This window comes from Capra hircus, chromosome 19 (genome assembly GCF_001704415.2).
Source record: "Capra hircus breed San Clemente chromosome 19, ASM170441v1, whole genome shotgun sequence".
In the NCBI taxonomy this organism is placed as follows: Eukaryota; Metazoa; Chordata; class Mammalia; order Artiodactyla; family Bovidae; genus Capra; species Capra hircus.
In genome coordinates this window covers 30,240,144-30,262,760 of record NC_030826.1, presented here as the reverse complement: position 1 = coordinate 30,262,760, position 22,617 = coordinate 30,240,144, and the positions used below count along the sequence as shown (strand labels likewise).

The following is a 22,617-nucleotide window of genomic DNA, read 5'->3' as shown; positions in this document are numbered from 1 at the left end:
GAAGACCCAGTACAGCCAATAAATAAAATAAATAAATAAATAAAATCTTAAAGCAGAAAAAAAAAAAAAAGGAATCAAGTTCTCTGGTCCACTCTGGACCTACTGAATTAGAAATTCTGGTGCTGGGGCCCTGCAATCTGTGTTTTAATAGGTCCTCTGGGTGAATCTGATGCCCGCCTAGGTTTGAGAATCACTAGCCTAACTCAAGGCCTATTTATGTTCAAAGAGAAGACTCAGATCTATTTATTTCTGGAAAGTAAAAAAAAAAAAAAAAGTCAACTGCATTTGCAATACAGTGCATAAACTTTACATTCCAAGATGACCTCTTGTCTCTCATTTTTCTGAAGTCTATTTCATGCAACCACCAAAGATTACTTCAGAGCTCCTAGAACATGTCAAAGAGATTCAAATGCTTTATGCTGCAAAAATAAAACGGGGGCTTAGACGTTGCTGATAATTCCCTTTTCATGGGATCAAAAGAAAAGAAAATGAAGGCAGAAGAAAAAAAGAATGTGCTTTAATTTTGTGTATTCATAGAAATTGGAGACTTTGCTTAACCTCAGATGGAGGCCTGCTCCCTAGAACGGGTCTTGTATTCTTGTGTTGGAAGGTTAATCCCTTTCCATCTCCCATTGTTCAGCTGCAGAGTAATTTCTACAAGGACAAAGATGCAATTGTAAATCAAAATGATTGAACCACATAATCACTCCAGTCAGCAAACACACCAGTAACTCTGTGTTCCTTTCCAAATCTTGGGAGATTTGAGAAAATTGAAGTGGGGTTTTTTTGTTGTTGTTACTGTTGTTTGTTTTATGGATTGCAGATTTGCCTTATGACCTCAGGCCCCGGGTAAGTAATCAGCAGTGCTGTGGATGGAAGCTTTATAACTCTTAAGCTGTGACATGGAGTGACACGAGCGGCCAGCCAGTCAGAAGTAGGCCGTAACTGCTCACTCAGTCGCGTCCAGCTCTTTGCGACCCCACGGACTGTAGCCCACCAGGCTCCTCTGTCTGTGGGGTTTCCCAGGCAAGAGTACTGGAGTGGGTGGCCATCTTCTCCTCCAGGGGAGCTTCCTGACCCAGGGACTGAACCCACGTCTCCTGTGTCTCCTGCACTTGCAGGCGGATTCTTTACCACTGAGCCTCCTGGGAAGCTCATCAGAAGTAGGCTACAGACAAGGCAGAACTCAGGGTCATTTTATGGCTCTTCTTCAGTAGAACATGACATTGAAAGAGGCGACTTAAACATTTTCTCCTCCCTCTCCCCTTTATTCAAAGCATTCAGGCTCCACTCTGGGTTTCTTGCCACCTAGACCCTCCCACACTTGGATAGGAAGATTAAGAGGGGAGGTGCTGCCAACACTGATGAGACCCTCTCCCCACGAGTATCGACCATACGTGCTGACTCTGGGAGGTGGGGGGACGCTGACTGAGTCCAGCGAGAGTAAGATGGCGGTGGGAGACCCTCCCTTCTTCAGGGGCCAGGCACATGATGTTCAGAGAGAGGTCCCCAGAGCTCCAGAAGACAGAGAAGGAATCCAGAATAATCAGTCACAAATAACACTCCATCGAAAGTTGGAGGCCTAGAGATAGCTTCCTTCTTGACTCAGAATCCATGGAGTCACCAAACACTTTCTTTTTTTTTTATCAAAATGAAAATTTAATGGTTTGCATAACTTAATTCTGGGGCTATACTGGGTTCCGATACAGCTTCATCCTAGAACACAAATGACATCATGTCTCTCAACATTGTATATAGTGAATACATTTTTAGTCAGTGACTCCAGTCAGAATGGCAAGATGATGGCCAAGAACTTGGGATTATATTCTCATACCTCCAACCACAGAAAGGAAAGGAAGAAAAGAATCTTAGAATTAGTATCAGTATGCCTGAGTCAATCACTTGAGGTCATGGGTCCATACCTGAAAGATACTCAAGACCAAATGTCTCTGAGACCTATGCCTACATTACAAATCCAATCCTAGGGCCAGGGATGAAGTCAAAACTTCCAACAGTTTCTGATATGAATTTGGACTTCAAGCAGGGTTTCCTCTTAGATACAGATGTTTTCTGTCTAGAGTAGACATCTGTTAGGTTTGCCTGCCTAACAATAATAATAATATAACAACTAATAATAACATAAAAACTATGTTCTGATAACACAACTTGGTTTTCTTTTAGAGACCTTGCCTTTGTAAGTCCTTGTATTTTGGGTGGGGCTGACTTCGATGGTTTTCATGGATCCTGGCTTGGCCGATGAAAGGGTCCACGTTATAGATTGGCTCAATATAGGCAAACCAAAGCCCCCCAAAGCTCTCTCAGAGCCAGCCCAGGAAAAGAAGGAAAGCAAGGACTTCCCTGACAGTCCAGTGGTTAAGAATCTACCTTCCAATGCAGGGGACAAGGGTTCAATCCCTGGTTAGGGAACTAAGACCCCACATGCCTCTGAGAAACTAAGCCAGCCCACCCCAACTAGAGAAGCCTGAGAGCTGCAACGAACACCCAGAGCAGCCAAAAAGCACAATAAATAAGGAGCAAAGCAGACAGAATGCTTGTCTGAGGTTTCAGAGCCACGGGGGTTGCCTGCCTGAACAAGGACTTTCAGTGAATATCTAACTCCAGTTCTATCCACGTTAAATCCTGTCCTGCGCTTTTCAGGGATATAAATTCATCCACTCCTTTTTATTTTGTTTTGTCTAATCAACTTCAGTTGGATTTTGGTTAGTTGTCATCAAAAGGGTTCTGATAAACATCTAATGTAATCTCAAAATTTTCTTTCCTATTCTCCCTCCCTCCCCTCCTTCACTTTCCACTTTTTCACTTTTTTTTCTTTTCATTGGGTGAATTTGAGTTAGTTTTCTTTTTCACTTGCAAACAAAAACATCTTGACAAATACATCATCATAAATTTTAACTGTCAACTCCAGGTTATTTTAAACCCCAGGATAAACTGAATTTAAAAGTTTCCAGGTCATACATATACATGTATTCATTCTCCCCCAAACTCCCCTCTCATCCAGGCTGCCATATAACATTGAGCAGAGTTCCTTGTGCTAGACAGTAGGTCCTTGTAGGTTATCCATTTTAAACATAGCTGTGTGTACATGACCATCCAAAACTCCCTAACTATCCTTTCCCCCTATCCTTCATGCTGGCAACTGGCTGAGTCTCTTCATTGTTCACCTAAAACTATCACATGTTGTTAATCAGGTATACTGTAATATAAAATAAAAAGTTAAATAAAATATTTTTTAAAAATAAAGGTTTCCAGGTTGATAGATTTGTGGATTAAATCCAACAGTCCCTTTTTCTCATGATCGCACCTGAGTTAAACACAGAATTGAGGTTGATAGTGAGAGGAGTGAAACCCCAGGCAGGGTGGGGGGGCTCTGATTGTGTCAAGACAGGGAACTGACTGCCCTCCAAAGACTGAGTTTTTAACATGATATGACCAACTCAACCTGAAATGCAAGGTTAAGAGGTTTTTACTCTTAAAGGAAAAAAGATGGATCCAGGGCCAAGTTAAATTCAGCTACTGAAAAAGAAAGTTGTATTCTGACTAGCTGAGTCAAAGCATGAAATTATAAGCCTAAAGTCTGTTTAACTTTAGGTTGCCACCCAATTGTTAATTATTGTCATTACTACTACTTCTAATACTACTTGTTGCTGTCGAGTCATTAAGTTGTGTCTGACTCTTTGGAACCGCATGGACTGTAGTCCACCAGGTTCCTATGACCAAGGGGCTTTTCAGGCAAGAATACTGGAATTGGTTGCAATTTCCTTCTCCAGGGGATCCTCCTGACCCAGGGGTTGAACTGTCTCCTACATTGGCAGGTGGGTTCTTTCCACTGAGTCACCTGGGAAGTCACTGCTAAACAAATCTGGAAATCTGTCTGAGCCCAAGCTGTGAGATCCATTTAGCTTACTCCTACCAGATTATGTGCACCACAAGCTGTAATAATCAAGCAGAAGACACTATAGAATATATTAATAATTCAAGTCATCATTCTTTTACCAAGATTATGGTGATATATACTTCAGTCCTTTTCTATCAAAGGAATAGTTCCAGATGAAGGGTTTATATCAAAGTTAGGCACCTCAGATCATTCCATTCAAAAGACCCATTCTCCATCCCCTCTCTGAGCTTGTAGGTGATTTTTGAACCTGTTCATTCATTTGCCTGTCTATTAATCGACTTATCTATCGTCTACTTAGCTATTCATATATAGATCACCTACTATGTGCCAATAAATCTTGATTTCTACCCTTGAAGGACTAATAGCAGTATTTCACGATGTATGCAAGAGAAGAAACGTAAGAATGAATTCATGACAGTGTAAATCAACCATACTTCAATTTTTTAAAAAAGGATGAATAATTCAAGGGACATAGAGAAGAGAATGTACACTGCTCAGAGCTTAGAGAGGGCTTGTGGGCAGGGGGGCAGGAAACTTTTTTAGGTCCTGACAGTGATAAGTTGACAAGGTAGGGACATATGTGAAGACACAGAGATGTGAACAAGCCGTGGAGAGAGAGAGAGAGAACTATTTGGGGAGAACTTCAAATAGTGCTGTTGGACTTCAGGGTGCAGTGTGATCAAAAAGAGGAAGAAGAGAATGGAGCTATACGCAATTTTAAAAGTTTTGGAGAAGTTTAGAGAATCTGAATGGCAATGTCCAAGATCATTAAGGCTTCCTCAAGCGAATACACAGACTTGAGGTTTGAACGAAAATCACTTCTCTTGCATACGTGGTGAAATACTGCTATTAGTCCTAAGAGCAGGAGACAGGTGGGTCTGAAGCTGCGCTGTCCAGTTGGGCAGCCACCAGCCACACGTGGTTAATAAGCACTTAAAACGTACTTTACAATATAATGTTCTACTTGGTCTCTCTGCGTAGTCTCCCCGACTGTATTCTGGCAGCATTCCAGGCAGAAAGCATTTAAAACATGGCTTGTCTCAACTGAGATGCCCTGTAAGTGTAATTGTATACATGAGCTTTTAAAGCGTTATAGAAAAACAGGGAAAATATTTTATGAGCAATGTTTTTAAACAACATTTTTCTTACATTGATTACATGTTGAAATGATAATATTTTGAATATACTGGGTTAAATAAAATGCTATGAAATTATGTGATGTTATATACTATTAAAATGTGTGATTAAAATAAAATCCACTTCTTTTATAGTTTTTTTGATGCAGCTACTAGAAAATTCAAATTTGGACTTCTTTGGGGGGCTGTATTGCACAGCTTGTGGGATCTCAGTTCCCCAACCAGGAGTTGAACCCTGGGCCCACTGAGTCTTAACCACTGGACCATCAGGGAATTCCCTAGAAAATTTAGATTTGCGACTATGACTTGCAGGCTATTTCTATTGGGTAGTGCTGGTAGAGAGTGCTGCCAGAATACAGTTAGGGAGACCAGGTAGAATGTTATTAATTCATTAAACAAATATTTATTGAGTACCTGCTCCATCCAGGCACTGTTTTTGGTGCTTGGAATACATCAGCAAACAAGAGACAAGGATCCCTTTTCTTATAGAGCTTGAATCCAACAGGTGGAGATAGACAGCAAAATATAAACATAAGTAAATTGTATAATATGTCTTTGCTGTTGTTTAGTCACTAAGTTGTATCCGACTCTTTATGACCCCATAGACTGCAGCCTGCCAGTCTCTTTCCATAATTTCCCAGGTCAGAATCCTGCCATTTCCTTCTCCAGGCGATCCTCCTGACCCAGGGATCAAATCTGTGTCTCCTGCATTGGCAGGCAGATTCTTTACCACTGAGCCACCAGGGAAGTCCATATAACATGTTTGTTGCTCTTTAGTCGCTAAGTTGTGTCTGTTTCTTTGCGACCCCATGGACTCTAACCCACCAGGCTTCTCTGTCCATGGGAGTTCCCAGGCAAGATACTGGAGTGGGTTGCCGTTTGGGTAAATCCTATGGGGGAAAGATACAGCAGAGCAGAATAAGGGGCTCAGGAATGGTGTGGGGGCTGCAATTTTAAATGAGGTCACAGGGTGGGACTCCTTGAGAAGGTGACACTGAAATAAAGAATTGAAGCAGATGAGAGAGGAAGCTTTGGGGATGTCAGAGGGAAGAGCAATTCCAGGGAGGGGAACAGCTGGTACAATGGCCTGGAGTGTCTGAGGAAAGGACAGAGATGCAGTGAGGTTTAAGGGGGCATGCCGCGGGGACAGGGCAGTAGGAGATGAGATCTCAGAGTTAACAGGACAGGGCTGGGAAGGAGACTCAGTGTAATGAGGGAAGTAGGGGCTATTTCAGGCGGTGGAGCGAAAAAGTGACATATCTCTGCTTTGAACTGATCGCTCGGGGACTTCCCTGGTGGTCCAGAGGTTGAGAATCTGTCTGCTAATGCAGGTGATGCAGGTTCGATCCCTGGTCTAGGAAGATTCCACATGCCGCAGGGCAATGAAGCCAAAGAGCCACAACTAACGAGCATGTGTTCTAGAGCCTCGGAGCTGCAGCTACTGAGCCTGCACGCCCGAGAGCCCGTGTTCCGCGATAAGGGAAGACACCGCAACGAGCAGCCAAAGCACCCCAACTAGAGAGTCGCCCCTACTCACTACTCACTCGCTAGAGAAAGCGCACATGCAGCAATGAAGACCCCAAAATGCACAGACAAATAAACAAATCAATCACTCTGGCTGCTCAGTTGATGGCAGACTATTAGAGGGAAGCAGACAACTAGTGAACGGGTATTGTGGCTACCCAGGAGAAAAGGTGTCAGGGGCTCAGATCAGGGTGGTAGCAAGAGGTGCAAGGCCATGGCATTCTGGGCATCTTTGCAGCTAGAGCCAACGTGATTTTCTGATGCACCAGGTGTGGATAGTGAGAGAAAGAGAGACATGAGCAGGGTTGGGGGTGACTTTGAAGGTTTTGGCTGAGACGAGAGGATATGCGTGAAGTGGGCTTGGGGTGGGTAAGAAACTTGAAGGTTCAGCTTATTGAAATAATCCAGGTAAGAAGTGTCTAGATAGGGGACACAGCGAAAGGCATGCCCTTGAGAGGTGCTTGGAAAACCTGTAGAAGCTGTTAAGGCTTAAATGTGGGCAGTGAGGGAAGAGGAGGTGTATAAAATAACATTGCAGTTTCTGGGCTAGGTAACTGGGTAGATAGACATATTATTCATTGAAGTAGAGAAAACAGAAGGAGAAGAAACAAACATGGGGAGGACAGGGAAGGATGCCAGGACATGGGAGGACTCTCCACTGATGGTAGGCAGAGAGCTGGATTCACCTAATGGGATAATCAGGCCTCTTCATATTAAAGAGACTGCTTAAAGAAGGAGAACAGACTGTCTTTATTGTCTGCTCAGACACCCAGGCTTGGTACAAGATGGAACACTGGGTGCTGCTCTGTGAACGTCCCACTGATGGTTCCCCAGCAGTGGTCCTTTGTGTAGACTGATCAGCAATTCCCGGAGGAGAGATGGGTGTTTTGCAGAGCAGGGGAGAGTGGGGATACACGATGTTCTGAGGGCACTGTAGGTGGGGCGGGGGGAGACAGGAAGAGGAAGAGGTGAGCGATGGCAAAACAAATCCGGTAGTACGGCATTATGGGAGTCTAGCTTACTCTGTTTTCTAGAGGCTCCGAGATGGAGAGAATAAGAAAGTGACTGGGGTGAGAAGACTGCAACAAAGGTATGACCAAGTAAGCTGCCGGGGACACTGTGTACCCCAAGCTGCTTTGAACTGTAGCTCTAAGAAGGAGCTTTGGTTACAAGAACACTAGCAGAAAGAGAGCAGCATTGCAGATAATTGTCACACAACATTTGTTGACAAACACTGAGTTTGAATAGATCTCATCATGCCTGGAGGTAAACATAGGGGTAAGAAGGGCTTTACATAAACACAAAACAAAGGAAGGAATAGCATCTAGAAGACTAAGGGGAACAATGCAACTGAAAAACGACCCATGACTGGAGTTAGAGAAGACATCAAGAGAGCTGTTTGGCATCATCGGTAGAATGGTCCCTGTGATATACGGTTGCAGAAAAATAGGCTGAAATACAAAAGCAGTGTTAGAAAGGGAAAAAGATGAGATGAGGGGATACTGTGGGGATACTGAAAATGTAATAGCATAATTAAAGTCTTTGCTGGAGGCGTAAGAAGCAGAAGCAATATTGCCCGCAATTCGATTAGTATCATTGAGGATAAACTTCCTAGAATGTAGAGGGAAAGGCCAAAGGGAAGGAAACCAATGAGGGAGAAGACAATAGGCATGAAGTGCAAAGAACCCTTCCAGTTTATCACTGCTCCTGCAGGAAAGGCCCGACCAAATGAGCAAAACCTCATCACAGGAGGAAAACTTCCTGAGCGGAAAAATCCTATGTGTATAGATTGCAAGGGCTGACTGCATCCCACTGAATAAACTGCAATCCTTTAGATGTATTATGTATATGAATTGAGAAAGTGAAGTGGAAGGCTTCCTGGTGGCTCAGTGGTTAAGAATCCACCTGAAAATGCAGGGGACACAAGTTTGATCCCTGGTCTGGGAAGATCTCACGTGCCTTGGAGCAACTAAGTCCGTGCGACGCAACTACGGAGCCTGTGCTCTGGAGCCGTCGCTCTGCAACAAGAGAAGCCACTGCAATGAGAAGCCCGGGCATCACAACTAGAGAAAGCCTGTGCACAGCAACGAAAATCCAGTGCAACCAAAAATAAATAGATAAATAAGTACAAATTTTAAAAATAAAAATTAAAAAGTTAAAAAAATTTAAGAAAAGAAAAAAAAAAGTGGAGAAAAAGGACGAGTCAGGAGGAAGTTCTACAGAGCTATTCTGAAGGCAGAGTTCTAAAAAAAATGACAGTAAATGAATGGCTCAGAAATCTGCAAAAACATGCCCTGCTCAAGAATTAAACTGATTACAATGCTAGTTTAATTGTGAAAATGCATGGAATTCCACTACCTTAATGAGAGGCCGGGTCTGCTGCTGTAAACAGAGAACAAGGAAGGGCCATCAAGGGCCCAGCAGTATCTGATGGGTATTAGCAGGGCAGAGGAGGTGCCAGAGTTGTCCACAGTTCTCCAGTGGTAAACTAACTGAAATGGACTTGTTCCATTTGGAAGAGTAAGTAGAAAAATAAAACAAGGACAGGATGACAGGGGCCTTCTTCTGAGGTATAACCACTTAGGAGCATAGAGGAAAATGCATGACATTAGGCAGCGTTTGTTTAAGAAATTCAGTTCCAAAGGCTCTTTGATAGATAACATCGTAAGGTGCAAGAAACCAAAGAAAATTGGCCTAACCCTGCAACCACTGCTCCCAGCCATTCAACTCTTTGGATTTTGAAGACAAAGAGACTGTGGGTAGGAGACTAAAAGAAAGCAGAGGAAAATGAACATGTGATAAGGAAAATAAGGGAGTATTTCCAAGGATTTTGGTATCCGTGAGAGGGAACCTCCCAAACTGAAGCTGAGGGTGTGCACTTCCAGCAAGAGTGAGCTCAGCCCAGGCTCATGGTGAGGCAGGAAAGACAGGACCAGGCATTTAGGCAGAGTCAATGTCACCTGGAAAAGACTCTTGAGAGTCCCTCAGGCTGCAATGAGATCAAACCAGTCAATCCTAAAGGAAATCAACCCTGAATACTCATTGGAAGGACTGATGCTGAAGCTGAAACTCCAACACTTTGGTGACCTGATGTGAAGAACCAGCTCATTGGAAAAGACCCTGATGCTGGGAAAGATTGAGGGCAGGAGGAGAAGGGGATGGCAGAGGATGAGATGGTTGGATGGCAGCAGTGACTCAACGGACATGAGTCTGAGCAAACTCCGGGAGATAGTGAAGGACAGGGAAGCCTGGTGTGCTGCAGTCCATGGGGTCGCAAAGAGTGAACAAAACGTCACCTTTTTGTTTTGCTTTTAATGAGGCCATGATGCTTGGAGGAGTGGCATCTAAAACAGAAACCTTGGAGCATCTGAGCAAGGAAATCAACCATGAAAACTGTGGAAAACATGCAAATAAAAATGTAGGACAGGAGTAAAGAAGCAGACATAGAGAATGGATTTTTGGACACAGTTGGGGAAGGAGAGTCTGGGACGAATTGAGAGAGTAGCATTGGCGTGTATCCACTATCACGTATAAAACAGACAGCTGGTGGGAAGCTGCTGTCTAGCTCAGGGGGCTCAGTTTGATGCTCTGTGATGATCTGAGGGCTGGGATGGGGGGTGGAGTGGGAGGGAAGTTCAGGAAGGAGGAGGTATATGCATACATACCGCTGATTCACATCATTGTACAGCAAGAACTAACACAACATTGTAAAGCAATTATATTCCAATAAAAACACACACAGGTTGCTGATGACCCTGTACGACCTTCTATGTGTGGTGCTTGACTGGTACGTAGAACTGAAGGGGAAACATCTCTTTGAATGCAGGCATAGTGACGTCAGGAGATGAATGGACAGGACCATAGTAGCTGATGCCACCTGGTGCAATACAGGCCACTCCTCGACCTTCCCCCAACGACTGTTCCACCCCTAATCAGAAAAACCCCACTTAGTCAAAGGGCTAAAAACAAAATAAAAGGGGGATCAACAAACCCTGTGGTGTACACCTCACTCTGAGCATGCCTGAACTCCTCTTTGAGTGTGTAACTTCTGCTTCTGCCCTGAACAAACTGCTTCTTCGTTCTCTTTGCTCCTCAGTGTGTGTATGTGTTTTGCCTTTGTGTTCCTCGACCAGATTCTTTTGGATGAGTTGAACAAGAGTCTGGGGCTTCCCAGGTGGTGCTAGTGGTGAAGAACCCACTTGCCAATGCAGGAGACATAAGAGACACAGGTTCGATCCCTGGGTCAGGAAGATCCCCTGGAGGAGGGCATAGCAACCCACTCTCCAGTATCCTTGCCTGGAGAATCCCACGGACAGAGGAGCCTGGCAGGCTACAGTCCATAGGGTCGCAGAGAGTCAGACACGACTGGAGAGACGTGGCACACGGCACAGAACAAGAGCTTGGACTTCTGATAAAGCTTTTCAGGCGCCACAGGCACTGTGCTGATGACACTGGGGCCTCTGCAGAACCGTGCTTGGTCTTCAGAGTGTGACTCTCCATTCTCTGGGAAGGGGCTGCCCTTCCCTCCCTCTGAGGCCGCTGTGGACAGGAGGACTGGAAGGATGCTGCTTACCTGGGCAGAGGTGCTGTGGAGCTTCAGCAACCCGTTCTCCAGCCGCTCCATCTTGGACCTGAGCTCCCTCCCGTTCCTGCGCAGCAGGCTCTGGTAGAGTCTGATGAACTCCAGGAATGATTTGGGTGTTGTGTAGTTGTAGCGCTGCTCGTTGCTCAGATAAGACTGGGAGGTGCGGTTGACACTTGTGTGGACGAAAGCCATGAACTTGCTAACTGATGGCTTGACTGTGGTCTAGAATCAAATGGCAGGAAATAAAGAGGTCACCTGGCCATGCCGACAGCAGGTGACTGCCCACTGGGCTCAGTGGGCCGGACAGGGGACTCCTCGCTCCCTGAGGTGGAGCGGAGCATGAGGGGTGTCTCCTCTGCCCTCTCACCTCAATGCCTTCCGTGTTCTGCAGGAAGCGGAGGCTGACGGACTCCAGGGCCTGCTTCGGCCACTCGTGGAACCAGTTGATGGCCGTGCAGTTCACGATGGCGGGGAACTTCCTGCTGCGGACCCTCAGCTTGGGCCCCACCGGGGAGAAGCAGAGAGTCACCTGAGAAGGCAGAAAGATGGGGAGAAGCCAGAAGGTACTTGGAGAGAGATCCACACAGCCTTGGATTCTTTATTTCTCAGGACATCGGGAGGCATATCAACAGAGACAATATCTGTAAACTCTTAGCTAGCCTTTCTAGCCAAGGGATTAGGAACGTTACGACTCAGCAATCCCCATTCCTGGGCACATAACCTGAGCAAATCGTAATTGAAAAAGACACATGCACTCCAGCATTCACTGAAGCAATATTTATAACAGCCAGGACGTGGAAGCAACCTAGACATCCATCAGCAGATGAACGGATAAAGAAGATTCGGGGCACATATACGATGGGACGTTGCTCAGCTGTAGAAAAGGAAACTGAGTCACTTGTAGTGATGTGGATGGACCTACTGGAGTCTGTCATACAGAGTGAAGTAAGTCAGAAAGAGAAAGACCAATATTGTGTATTAAAGCTTATATGTGGAATCTAAAAAAATGGTACTGGTGAGCCTGTTTGCGGGGCAGGAAGAGAGATGCAGACGTAGAGAACGGACACATGGAGCCAGCAGGGGAAGGAGAGGAGGGGACAGGGCGCGGGAGCAGCACCGATACACACCCACACCATGCATAAAACGCAGAGCTGTGGGGAGCTGCTGTCCAGCACGGGGAGCTCAGCTCTGCGCTGCGATGATCTGAGGGCTGCGATGGGGGTGGAATGGGAGGGACGCTCAGGAACGAGGAGGTATATGTAGACACACAGTTGATTCACTTCTCCGTACAGCAGGGACTAACAGGACATTGTGAAGCAATTACACTCCAATCGAAAACTCTTTAGCAACAAAGGAATGCCGGGACTGCAGGAGGCAGGTTGCTGCCCTTGAAGCGGCAGGTGAGAAGAGTGTCCTCGCACAGGTGCTCGGGATCAGAAGGGAACTGCAACCTCCCCACCCCCAACTCCCAAAGTGGCCGATAAGGACTGCTGTGTCCAGCATGTCCGCAGAGGCTCCTGGGAGTCATCTCTTGTCCTCTGCACCCTGAGCAGCTGACCCTCGTACCTTTAGCTGCCGTCGGACTCGCTCTATGAAAAACTTCCAGCAATTTTCTCTATTGTCAACCAGACCTTGGCTCTTGACCTCATTTCTCACGTTGCTTATGATGTTTTCGACCTCATCGTCAGAGTAGAGATCTGGGATCTCTCCTAGGAAGAGTCGGAGCACAGATGCCTAATTATTATTATGATTATTTTTTACCAGGTTGGCTAAGTTCTGAAAAGTAGATAAACTAGTGTTATTAGTGAGGCAGTATATAATGGACAAATATTTTTAAAGCATCTGAACTTAATATATAAAGATAAATGTATGATGATCAATTAGAAATGCAGTTAGAATTGTTTCAATTAGAATTTCAATCAATTAGAAATGTTTATCTTTGAAATGCAAGGATGGTTAAGTATTAGAAAAATCTGTGAGAATAATTTACTGCATTAATGGATTAAAGAAGTAAAATAATACAATCATCAAAAAAGTTGCACAAAATTTCCGAAAACTTAGTTTGTTAGCAAACTATAAATAAATGAGACTTCTTTTAACCAGATCATAGGTATCTATAGCAGAACCAAAGCAAACATCACATCTGTCTACTAGTAAAATACTAAAATATTCTTTTTTGAATCAAGAACAAGACAAGGAGGACTTCCCTGGTCGTCCAGTGATTAAGACTCTGCGATTGCAAAATAGGGGGCCCAGGCTTGATCCCTGGTCAGAGAACTAAGATTCCACATGCCATTCAGTGCAGTAAATAAATAAATTCTCACTATAGTCCTATAAAGTAGATAGTTTTAAAAAAGAGAAAACAAGACAAGCATGACTGCTAGTCATGTTTTCTCATCAACATTATACAAAGGTCCTAAGTTTTGTCTTCTTGGGCTCCAAAATCACTGCAGATGGGGACTGTAGCCATGAAATCAAAAGACACTTGCCCTTGGAAGAAAAGCTATGACAAACCTAGACAGTGTTTTAAAAAACAGAGACCTTACTTTGCCCACAAAAGTCCATATAGTCAAAGCTATGGTTTTTCTAGTAGTCATCTCTGGATGTGAGAGTTGGACCATAAAGAAGGTTGAATGCTGAAGAATTGATGCTTTCGAACTGTGGTGTTGGAGAAGACTCTTGAGAGCCCCTTGGACTGCAAAGAGAGCCAGCCAGTCCATCCCAAAGGAAATCAATCCTGAATATTCATCAGAAGGACTGATGCTGAAGCTGAAACTCCAGTACTCTGGCTACCTGATGCGAAGAGCCGACTCATTAGAAAAGACCCTGATACTGGGAAAGATTGAGGGCAAGAGGAGAAGGGGGCGATAGAGGATGAGATGGTTGGATGGCATCATGGATTCAATGGACATGAGTTTGACATGGTGAAGGACAGGGAAGCCTGGCATGCTGCAGTCCCTGGGATCACAAAGAGTAGAACATGACTGAGCAACTGAACATCAAAGGCTAAAAGTCAAGGAAAACAGATAAACTGTATACAGATAGTTAAGGAAACAATAAAGATATTATCATCAAAATCTAAGTTTCCATATAGAAAATCGAAGAGACTATACACATAACAGAACTCATTAGTGTGTTAAACAAAAGCTTGCTGGATACAAAATCAACTTTGGAAATAAAACGGCACTTTTGTGCTTTAGCATATAAAAAAGGGTTACTTTAAAAGTTACTTTAGAATATCAACAACAATCATAAGACAGGCAATAATAAATAAATAAGATATGCAAAATCTTGATGTGAAAACTGTAACATACTACTAAAGGGCATAAATAAAACCCCAAACAAATGTAGTGTTCATGAGTGGATGACTCTGTATTACCAATATCCTGAAGATGCAATTCCAAAATAAATAAGTGGGTTTCTTTTACAATCCTGACAATCAAATTCTAAAATTTATACGGAAGAGCAAAGGGTAAAGAGTGGCAAAGATAACTGTGAAGAACAGGATGGAGGGATTTATTTGTTCTATCAGAAATTGCTTCCTTATAAAGCTATGTTAAGGCTTCCCTGGTGACTCAGCAGTAAAGACTGCCTGCAACGCAGGAGACCCAGGTTTGATCCCTGGATTGGGAAGATCCCCTGGAGGAGGGCATGGCAACCCACTCTAGCACTACTGCCTAGAGAATCCCATGGACAGAGAAGCCTGGCAGGCTACAGTTCATGGGGTCGCACAGAGTCAGACACGACTCAAGCAGCAGCAAAGCAATGCTAGTTAAAAATGTGAAATTGGTTCTTGGGTAAATAAATAGAACTGTGAGTGAAACACTTAGAAATGGACCCAGATGTAAACAGGAAATTCATATTCAAAATCAGTATGCTGAAAAGGGATGAGCAGATCAATAAACATGTTAGGATAACTCAATACTAATAACAAAAAATAAAATTAGAATACTGTGCAAAAATACACACTGGGTGGATTAAAGACATGAATATGAAACAGTAGTATTTTAAAGATGAAACACAAAAGATTATTTTTATGGTGTTGGCTAGGATGCGGTTTCTGAAACAGTACAAAAAGCATGAAACATAAAAAGACTGTTTTGCAACATTTAAAACTAAATCAGCATGACAAAAGTCAGAAGCAGACTTCGAAAAGATATTTACCAACTATATAATGAACAAAGGTATCCAGAAAATACAGAGGCCTCCCACAAACTACATAAAAAGGCAAGGAACAAGATGAATGGCCAATAGACACTTGAAAAGATGCTCCAGTGTCACAAGTGGGAAGTGAAAGGACAAGACTGAGATTCCATTTCATGCTCCCTGGCAAAAACTGGTGTGTCAGATGAACCAACTTTTCGTGAGGTTGGGAAGAAACAGGTATCTGTGTGGAAAGTAAATTTGTACAGCTACACTGGAGGGCAACTGGCAATTTTTATTTTTATTTTTTTTAGATTTTCTCAGCCTCGCCTCAGCACATGTAGGATCCTAGTCCTCCGCTGTTGTTGAATTGCTAAGTCCTGTCAGACTCTGCAACCCCATGGACTGCAGCCCACCAGGCTCCTCAGCCCATGGGATTTCCCAGGCAAGAACACTGGAGTGGGATTTCCATTTCCTTCTCCAGGGGACCTTCCCAGACCAGGGATCGAACCCGTGTCTCTTATTGTCTCCTGAATTGGCAGGGGGACAGGGGGATTCTTTACCGAAGAGTCACCAGGGAAGCCTCCCTAAGTGATGGAAATTATTAATATTTACCACCAACGCAGCCGCACTTTCTTGAACTAATGTATCTGGAGGGAACTCATGCCAACTTTTTAACAAATTTCTGGTCTTTAGAGTCTGACAACACTAATCCAGCCAGGAGTTGGGTAGTAGTTTATACTAATTAAGCTTAATTATCTAAATGGGAAAAATGAAAAAAAAAAAAGAATTATCATGAAAATGATCATTTACTTTCTTCCCTTAATTGGACAAATTTGATTTAATTTCCAGTCATTAAGATATTTCATAGCATGCATATAAAATACCCAGTGCTATAACTTGTCAAAATCGAGGTCTTATCAGTGGAATAATCCATTTCAGCCTGATTTGATAAAAATATGGGGTGAGAGAAAACTGCTAGAGAAATGAAATGATACTTAGCATGTGTTGGGAGTTAGGGGACTTCCCAAGTTGTGCTCGTAGTAAAGAACCCACCTGCCAACACAGGAGACATTAAGAGACTCAGGTTCGATCCCTGGGTCAGGAAGATCCCCTGGAGGAGGACATGGCAACCCATTCCACTATTCCTGCCTGGAGAATTCCATGAATGGAGGAGGACATGGCAACCCATTCCACTATTCCTGCCTGGAGAATTCCATGAACGGAGGAGCCTGGCAGGATGCAGTCCATGGGGTCTCAAAGGACTGGATACGACTGAAGCAGCTGAGCACACACACATGAGAGCTGAGGAGCCCAGGAAAGGTTTAAAAAGAGAAATACTTCGATGGAATCGATGTGAGTGTACGCCTCCCTGTGGGGCTGACTGCCTGCAGTGGTCTGGATTTCTTTCCCCTTTGTCCCTCTGAGAGGCTGCATTTTCTTACCTGTAAATGTGTTACAGTCCTCCAGTGAGAACTTGGATTCCCTTTGGTGTGCATTCTTCACCTTTCTATTATTTACCATAGGTGGAATTCATGTCCTTTGGTGTTTCATGGATAGCATGCTGGGTATCTTTAAAAGTTATGTATTTGCTTTTGGCTACGCCGGGGTCTTCGCTGCAGCGCACGGACTTTCTCTAGGTGCGGGGAGCAGGGGCTCCTCTCCAGTTTCAGTGCCCAGGCTTCTCACTGCAGCGGCGTCTCCTGCTGTGGAGCACGGGCCCTAGGTGCAGGGGCTTAGTTACCCTTCAGCATGCGGGGTCAGCCCTGAGCAGGGATCAAACCTGTGTCCCCTGCATTGCAAGGTGGATTCTTAGCCACTGAGCCATTAGGAAAGCCCTTCACGTTGGGTATTGAGGCAGTAAACTATGATCTATAGGCTAAATCTGACCCTCTGTCTCTGCCCACAAGCTGGGCATGGTATTTTACAATTTTTAATGGTTGATAAAATTAAAATAATAATGTTTAATGACACGAAAATTACATGATGTTCGAATTTTACTGTCCATAAATAACGGTTTATTGGGCACAGCCATACTCCTGCATTTATATATTGTCTATGGCTATTTTCCCACTACAATGACGGAGCCGAGGATTTGTGACAGAGGCCATATGGTCTGCAAAGCTGAGAATGTTAACTTTCTGACCCTTTATAGAAAACGTGTTTCTTTAAGGCTCACCCAGGTTTATGTGATACCTTTTTTAAAAAATTTATTTATTGATGTATAGTTGATTCACAATGTTGTGTTAGTTTCTGTTGTATAGCAAAGTGTTCAGTTATACATATATATACTTTCTTTTTCATATTCTCGTAAATTATGGCTTATTTCAGGATATTGAATATGGTTCTCTGCGCTGTACAGTAGAACCTTGTTGTGTATCGATTCTGTATATAATAGTTTCCATCTGCTAATTCCAAATTCCTAGTCCATCCCTCCCCTTGCCTCCCCGCTTGACAGCCAGTCTGTTCTCTATGTCTGTGAGTCTGTTTTTGTTTCGGAGATTAAGTTTATTTGTATTCTGTGATATCTTTAAGTGCCAGAATATTGAAAACAGTCAGGCCATTGTTACGTGACTTCCAAAATCCCTTAAGAGCACCAGATGGAATCAAGCACCTCTGAATTGGGAGTCTGCGTTTTCAGGCTTGTTCCTCCGACTTCTCCTGGCAACACTCCTGTCACTTACTGTGCGATGCAGGTAGTCACGCTGGAAGCAGGGGACTGAACTGCCAGAGGGGATTTTGTGATGTCAGCAAAGGCAGAGGCTATTCAAATATTTGAGAAGTTTCCTCCTGAGACCTAAAGTTGGGAAGCCTTGTTTCTGCCGCCAAGTGCAGAAAGGCTCCATGTGGTCATTAACATGTCCTGATATTTTGCAAGTCAGACTCATCATCATTTTTGTGTGGTCTGGAGAGCCCACAACTGCTCTGGGGGGAGGAGATCCTGATAGTTTAAGATGGATCTTGTCTGGAGTTTGGTGTTAAAAAAGGGCAAAGCTGAGGGTTATTTTCCGTGAACCAGTCAGCTTTGCACTGGCTTAAGGTTTTTGACCCCACCTAGGAATAATATTTTTCAAAACATTTCCCTGGTTTCAAGGGAGAAAAAACAGGGGGTGTGGTGACTGTCTCAGGACCCTTGCCCCTCTGTCTGCGTGGCTGGAAACTTTCTCAAAGCACATGTCCAAAGAGAATACCTAGGGACTTCCCTGGTGGTCCAGTGGTTAAGAATCTGTGCTTCCAATGCAGAAGACATGTTGGATGGGGAACTAAGATCCTACGTGCTACAGGACAACTAAGGTTTAGCAGAGCCAAGAAGTAAAAAGTAATACATAACATGGCACATCATCCTTCTGATATTATACACTTTAGTTCAACAAATACCCCTTGAATGCTAATTATGGGCCAGGAGTTCTGTTCAGAACTGACAATAAATAAATGATGACAATGGCAGTCTTTACAGAGGGTTATAATTACACCAGCCATATTTTACTTCCTAAATTGAGTGGTAAGTATTTAATCGTTATATTTTGTATCTCTGGATTATTTCATAACAAAAAATGCACCAATAACAGACATCATCACAGTCTCTGCCTTTCAAAAGTTTGCACTGTTGCTGCAATACAACGGTGGTGTGCGCAACCGCTGAGTGCCAGGGAAACACACAAGGATGTTTCTCGATCTCGAGGTGACAGTGGGTTAGTGAGGATTTCCCAGAGAGATATTAGAACACCCAAGAGAAGCCTTGAACTATGGGTAGAAGTTAATCTAGACAAAGAAGGAGAAGGGCACGAGGTTCAAAAGGAACAGTGTGAGTCAGTAAGGATGTCAGGGTACAGTAGAGTATGTTATTTCAAGGAGGTAGGAATTGCTAGATTATAATGGGCAGGTAAGCCAGCAAGGAAGGAAGGAAGCAGGTCAAAGGCGGATTTGTTTTGTTTTGCCTTTCTGTGCAAAACAGCTTACCCTGCATTCACTTGGGAATTAATGAAGGAATTATGGGTTAAACAGACCTTTTTGGAAGCAGGGAGGAGAACGGATTGTGGTGGAGCTCCCTGGGATGTAGGGAGGTGAGTTAAGAAGTGTCTTCAACGTCAGCTTTTATAGATAGGATGGGTAAATAAGGTCCTACTGTATAGCACAGCTGATTCCCAGGTGGCTCAGTGGTGATGAAGCTGCCTGCCACTGCAGGAGGTGCAGGAGACACTGGTTCAATCCCTGGGTCAGGAAGAGAAAATGGCAACCCACTCCAGTATTCCAGCAGGGAAAACCCAGGGATAGAGGAGCCTAGTGGGCTACAGTTCGTGGGGTTGCGAAGAGCCAGACATGATTGAGCACGCACACACACTCACTGCGTAGCGCAGGGGACTGTACTCAGTGTCCTGCGATTAATGATAACGGAAAGATATTCTATATATATGTGTGAAAGTGAAGTGAAGTCGCTCAGTCGTGTCCGACTCTTAGCGAATCCATGGACTGTAGCCTACCAGGCTCCTCTGTCCATGGGATTTTTCCAGGCAAGAGTACTGGAGTGGATTACCATTTCCTTCTCCAGGGGATCTTCCCAACCCAAGGATTGAACCCGGGTATCCCGCATTGTAGACAGACGCTTTACCATCTGAGCCACCAGGGAAGTAAATGCATATATATCTAGATCACTAATTACTGTTGTACAGTGGTAATTAACACAACATTGTAAATCAACTATTCCGTTGTTGTTTAGTCGCTAACTCGTGTCTGACTTTTTTGAGACCCCGTGGACTGTAGCCCGCCAGGCTCCTCTGTCCATGCGGTTTCCCAGGCAAGAATACTGGAGTGGGTAGCCTTTTCTCCCTCCAGGGCATCTTCCCAACCCAGGAAGGATCCCCTGCATTGGCAGGCAGATTCTTTACTACAGAGCCGCCAGGGAAGCCCAACTATACTTCAATAAGATAAATCAAAAAGAAAAAGACGTGCCTGCATTTGTTGAAGCAAGAGATGAAAAAAACCAGTGGTAGCCATGGCAGAGAAGGATGGATTCAGAAACAGGGGTTGGAATTGGTGGCAACTGCTTACCTGTCAGGTACAGGTGGTGAGGGAGAGGTTAGTAATGTAGGAGAATGCACAGAGACCTGGTCTCAATGTGTATGAGGATTTAGTACCACATGGATCAAAGACAGGTTGGTTACTCAAGCATCTTTTTGCATTATCCTTTGGGCATTTTTGTTTGGCAGCTGGAGCCAACCAGGTGCTGGTTTAGATTTCCATGGCTTATGGGGTGGATGCACCTTATAAATAGACCCACTGAGACCAGAAAGGATGTTTAGAAGATCTGCTGCATGTTTGATAGCTTCTCTTTTGCCCTATACTTTGTCTTTGTTCCTTCCAGGGAAATTGGATCAGAATACAATTTGTGTAAAACACAGATGGTCCATCAGGAAATCCAGTTCCAACTGCTCATGGGAGAAGAAGAACTCAATGCCAATATCATTACAAAAACCTCCAGACTCCACATTCTCATGGGATGTGTGCAGATCACTGATGCATCAACCTAGATGTATCTAATCCTAGACCACCTGGAGGACCAGGGGAATCTCTTCATGTTTTAACAGGTTGGCCAAAAAGTTCATTTGGGTTTTGCATATGATGTTACAGAAATACCCAAACAAACTTTTTGGCCAACTCAATATATTCCAAGAGGAGATTTGGTCCTCAGGGACTTAAAGTGGGCACACTTAATTTTACACGTACAAAAGACAGGGATGAAGAGGCACATGGCTTTACAAGACAGGGGATTCAATTGTTCATAAACTATTTTAATAGACCACATAGGGGCTACTGACTGGAACACGGATGCTTAAAAAATGATTTTTGAATATGTGAGTAGATGCAAAGTGATTTAATTTGAGCCATTTTTGAGTGAACAATTAAACCTTTTGAAAAGCAAAAGGGAAATTCCAAAATAAGATACTGAAGAAAAATAAAGTACGAAATCTGGGAAAGTAAGGAGCAGAAAAGACACCACACCTGGTGCAGACCAGGTCTCTTAACTGGGACTGCAGTAGAATGGGCTTTCTGGACTGCGGGAAACCTGGAGGCAGGTGTACGCTCCCAAAAAGCCAGGAAAAGATTCTATTTTCTCCATTTAGATTAAGATGGGGCCTTGCTGATGCTGAGTTTGGTTCAAGGACCAAGAGAGAACAAATTTTGTAGACTTTTAAAATATCTGGATTTGATGGTCAATGTACATTATTTGGGAATTATTACATAGGACAACAAGGACATAGTAGGAATTGAACTTTTCAGATTCAGCAAGGGCCAATATTTCATGCATCGTTTCACCAGCAGCTTTAAGAGCCCCGTTAAGGACTCTGGCAGCCAAAGAAAGAGACTAAAAGGCTTCATTCACTCTGATTTGCGTAGCCATCCTGCTTCTTATACAATTATATGGCTTTTGCTAATTGAATCAGAAATTTGATTTAAATTTTAACTTTGAGCATAGGATTTCTTACTGTCAGTCTGCAACCAATCTGAGATGCAAGTGGCATAATGATGGGTTCTGAAATGTTTGGCTAGTGTCAGAAGTGGGATTTACCAATCAAGTGCTGAATTAAAAATACAGCTTGATCTTAGAAATGGTGTCAGGAATCCAAGGGATGAAAGAGTGAGCTAAAGACGTGTGGGAGGAAAGCAGATAGCCCACTGAGCCCACTTTAAGTCCCTGAGGAAGATGAATCACTGGAGTGTTAAATCAGAGGAATTCACTCACTGTACCTTATCCTCAATCTAACAGGATTTGTAGATAACTAGAGAGAGATGAGCTGATGACAAGATAGCCCAATGCATAGTTTTCTAGTAGTCTCCTTGTCTCTGCTTGTTATCTTTTGGAAGAAAAGCTATGACAAACCTAGACAGCATATTAAAAAGCAGAGGTATTATTTTGCCCACAAAGGTCTGTATCGTCAAAGCTATGGCTTTTCCAGTAGTCATGTATGGATGTGAGAGTTGGACCTTAACGAAGGCTGAGTGCTGAAGAACTGATGCTTTTGAACTGTGGTGTTGGAGAAGACTCTTGAGAGTCCCTCTTTAGAGTCTCAAGTCCCTTGAGAGTCCCTTGCTTGAGATACAGCAAGGAGATCAAACCAGTCAATCCTATAGGAAATCAATCCTGAGTATTCATTTGAAGGACTGATGTTGAAGCTGAAGCGCCAATACGTTGGCCACCTGATGTGAAGAGCTGACTCATTAGAAAAGACACTGATGCTAGGAAAGATTGAGGGCAGGAGGAGAAGGGGACGGCAGAGGATGAGATGATTGGATGGCATCATGATTCAGTGGAC

The 22,617-nt window shown here is 43.8% G+C and overlaps 1 protein-coding gene across 1 annotated transcript in view; it reads right to left on the bottom strand.

Annotated features, from left to right (window-relative positions):
* Positions 1-22,617, bottom strand: part of DNAH9 (dynein axonemal heavy chain 9) — a 286,432-nt gene that overhangs the window by 87,149 nt on the left and 176,666 nt on the right. Inside the window, exons 46-48 of the mRNA XM_018064667.1 lie at positions 12,728-12,870; positions 11,529-11,690; positions 11,150-11,383 (exon numbers count right to left, since the gene is read on the bottom strand). Of these exons, the coding sequence (XP_017920156.1) occupies positions 11,150-11,383; positions 11,529-11,690; positions 12,728-12,870 (539 nt within the window). The remainder of the gene's footprint in view (positions 1-11,149; positions 11,384-11,528; positions 11,691-12,727; positions 12,871-22,617) is intronic.